Here is a 3,132-nt window from a genome sequence, read left to right as displayed (position 1 = left end):
TCACACACACAGGGAGTGGGATACAGATGCGGAAAGAGAAAGGGGGTAGCAAATGTTTCTTAGAAGACTCTCCATTGACTAATGGCTGGTAAGGTGTCATTGATCTCAAGTTCTCCTGTACCTCACTGTCTACTTTGGTAGCCCTCTAAACAGAGTACTTTCAAACCGATGTTACTTACTGTTCTTATTTTTCATTTCATATCTTTCCATAACAAGTCCATCTGTATGGGTAATATATTCCAGGATCACTACACAACGAATCCCCAAACAAACAGGTTTCTTACTAGTGTTTCCCATTTTCTAGATCATCTAAGAGGTACATAAGGAGAGGTAACCATGATAGTAAGAGTCTTGGGTTATGTGGGCAAAGAAGAGTCTCAATATATACTTTCTACACCATAATGACAATGCTGCCTTGTTTCCTGATAATCACAAGTCTGTTTGTGATCCAGGTGAAATATCAAGAGAGAAAAAAAGAATTATTTACTTTTAATTTGGCAAAATCATGTTTGTAATAGATATTATAATTTACAACCATGTTCTCTTAGCTTTTTAGCTCAAGGGCCTTTTTCAACGATGCTGCTTCATTGTCAACTCTGAGTTTTATATCCAGATTTTTGTGATCTTCCCGTGCCTTACCAGACATGTTTGTGGAAAGTGGAGATGAGCCAGATCATGGGATGCAAACCATATGCTGTTTCACACCAGAAGCTTTTATTTTCTCTCTGGATCTGCTTGCAATTGCTCTCTTCTGATTTCCCAGCTCCCTGGCACCTTAGTCTGGTTTCTGATCCTCACCCCTTTGGCTTAGTGAACAGTTGCTTTTATGGTTCTTGTACTTAGCCCTCCACATATTCCAGAATCTGTCCCTTCCTTTGAATTTGGTAACATCTATCCTTATCAAACAACCTGCTACCATTCTAGAACTTTGTTTTAAAATATTCAGCAGACAGTAACCTATCTCAAGAATTACAATTAAGGAGGACGTTCTCTCTTTGCCCTGTCTACTGCGAGAATGAAGACCATTCTCAGCAATCAGACGGTCGACATTCCAGAAAAAGTGTACATCACTCTGAAGGGGCGCACGGTCATTCTGAAGGGCCCCCGAGGAACCCTCCAGAGGGACTTCAATCACATCAATGTAGAGCTGAGTCTCCTCGGGAAGAAGAAGAAGAGGCTCCGGGTTGACAAATGGTGGGGTAACAGAAAGGAACTGGCCACTGTCCGCACCATCTGCAGTCACGTTCAGAACATGATCAAAAGAGTTACATTGGGCTTCCGCTACAAGATGAGGTCTGTGTATGCCCACTTCCCCAACAACGTCGTTATTCAGGAGAATGGGTCTTTGGTTGAAATCCGAAATTTCTTGGGTGAAAAATACAACCGCAGGGTTCGGATGAGGACAGGCGTTGCTTGTTCTGTTTCTCAAGTCCAGAAGGATGAATTAATCCTTGAAGGAAATGATACTGAACTTGTTTCAAATTCAGCGGCTCTGACTCAGCAAGCTGCGACAGTTAAAAACAAGGATATCAGAAAGTTTTTGGATGGCATCTATGTGTCTGAAAAGGGAACAGTGCAGCAGGCTGATGAGTAAGACCTCAGTTACCCAGCTCCAGAAACAAGATTCTTCATTTAAGTACGATTTGGGGTGTCTTTGGGGACAATAAAAGACTTGTATTAAAAAAAAAAAGAATTACAATTAAGTGCAAAGTAGTAATGACCACTTTAAAATTGATGATCATTTATACTCCTTGAGACAGGTGATCTTAAATTTCTGGTTTATGTATATTGAATCAATATTTTTAATATGTTATATGTTAACAATTTTATGACTAGGACAATTTGTCCATGGCATACTATAAAATAAATCATTTACTTAGTCAAGAGCATTGAAGTCTGGGTTGCTGGAAAATGTTATGCTTCGAAAAAAGTACAACAAAATGATTTATCAAATTTTTTTTTTTTTTACAAAGAACTGAAACAAGATTGAAGTGCAATGGCACTAAAGGCTATTGCATTAAGATCAAGACCTCTAATGCTTAATGCTTTACTGTAAACTTAATCTAATGAAGCTAAACTGATTCGAGAGATGAATACAGCTTCTGCCATACTGAATCATATCAATTACATCTTTCTTGAACTTTGAAAGACAGAGATGGAGAGAAATGAGAGTCTTAACATGCTCCGTGAGATTGCCCAAGCAGGGAAGTATTTACAAGTAAGCAAGTGTTTGTCTCTCTGAAATAACAGTAAACAGCTTCACAGTGGCTCTTAAAATGGATCCGTTAAACGTTTTCCAAAAGGACACTTATCTGGTTATTAAGATGAAGAGTAATGAGTTAGAGGTTGTTAGATAAAACATCAAATCAAAATGATTGAAAGACCTAAGAGAATTCTTCAGATATCGAACAAAACCCTGAAGTTCGTCTCAACGTGCCACAACTTAGTATCTTTGAGGCGAACATTCTACTAATATTTTACTTGTTTGTCTCTTCCTGTCCTTCCACCTCCTTCAGCTTGTATTGTTGTGTGGTCAGAATGCCTACATTTATATGTCTATGGAATTGCATGAATATCTTTATTCATATTACTTCTGAATTCTTCTGGTACTCATAGGGCCTGAATAAACAAATTCGATATCTAATTTATTATTTTCTTATATTTTCCCTGTGTGAAAGAATAAGTATTTTCATGATTTTACCCTTTAGACAACAGCTTTATGTGTTCCGTTTTGGATACAAAATGTTAACCTCGAAGGCTCATGTGCCGGAAGCTCAGTCCTCATCTGGTGGCATATTGAGAAATGACTGGTCATGGTGCACTGACTTCATCCATGAATCATTATAAGGTATGTCTTGAGTGGAGTTAGTGGGAACCTGAGAGGTGTCTTTAAAGGGTCCTGGATTCTTTCTGTCCCTCTATGCTTCAGTCATAACTGGAGGGGAGTAGTTCCCTTGCATCATGCATGTTCCTTCATGATATTGTACCTCCCTCCAGTCTGATGGCAATGGGGCCAACCTCTGAAACTGAGTCCATGTAAGCCTTTACCTTCTGTTTCTCTCGGGTATTTGTTTCCGAGTGAAAACCAACTGTGCTTCCCAAATATGAGCTCACATGTTTGAAGATGCTGAG

General features: G+C 39.0%; 1 protein-coding gene across 1 annotated transcript; it reads left to right on the top strand.

Annotated features, from left to right (window-relative positions):
• Positions 1-1,015: 1,015 nt before the first annotated feature.
• LOC131921802 (large ribosomal subunit protein uL6-like) lies at positions 1,016-1,683 on the top strand. Its single transcript, XM_059276560.1, has one exon. It carries the CDS (start codon positions 1,016-1,018, stop codon positions 1,592-1,594), a length of 579 nt encoding a protein of 192 aa, XP_059132543.1. The 3' UTR covers positions 1,595-1,683.
• The last annotated feature ends 1,449 nt before the right edge of the window (positions 1,684-3,132 follow it).

This window comes from Peromyscus eremicus, chromosome 11 (genome assembly GCF_949786415.1).
Source record: "Peromyscus eremicus chromosome 11, PerEre_H2_v1, whole genome shotgun sequence".
In the NCBI taxonomy this organism is placed as follows: domain Eukaryota; kingdom Metazoa; phylum Chordata; class Mammalia; order Rodentia; family Cricetidae; genus Peromyscus; species Peromyscus eremicus.
This window is presented reverse-complemented; position numbering and strand designations above follow the sequence as displayed.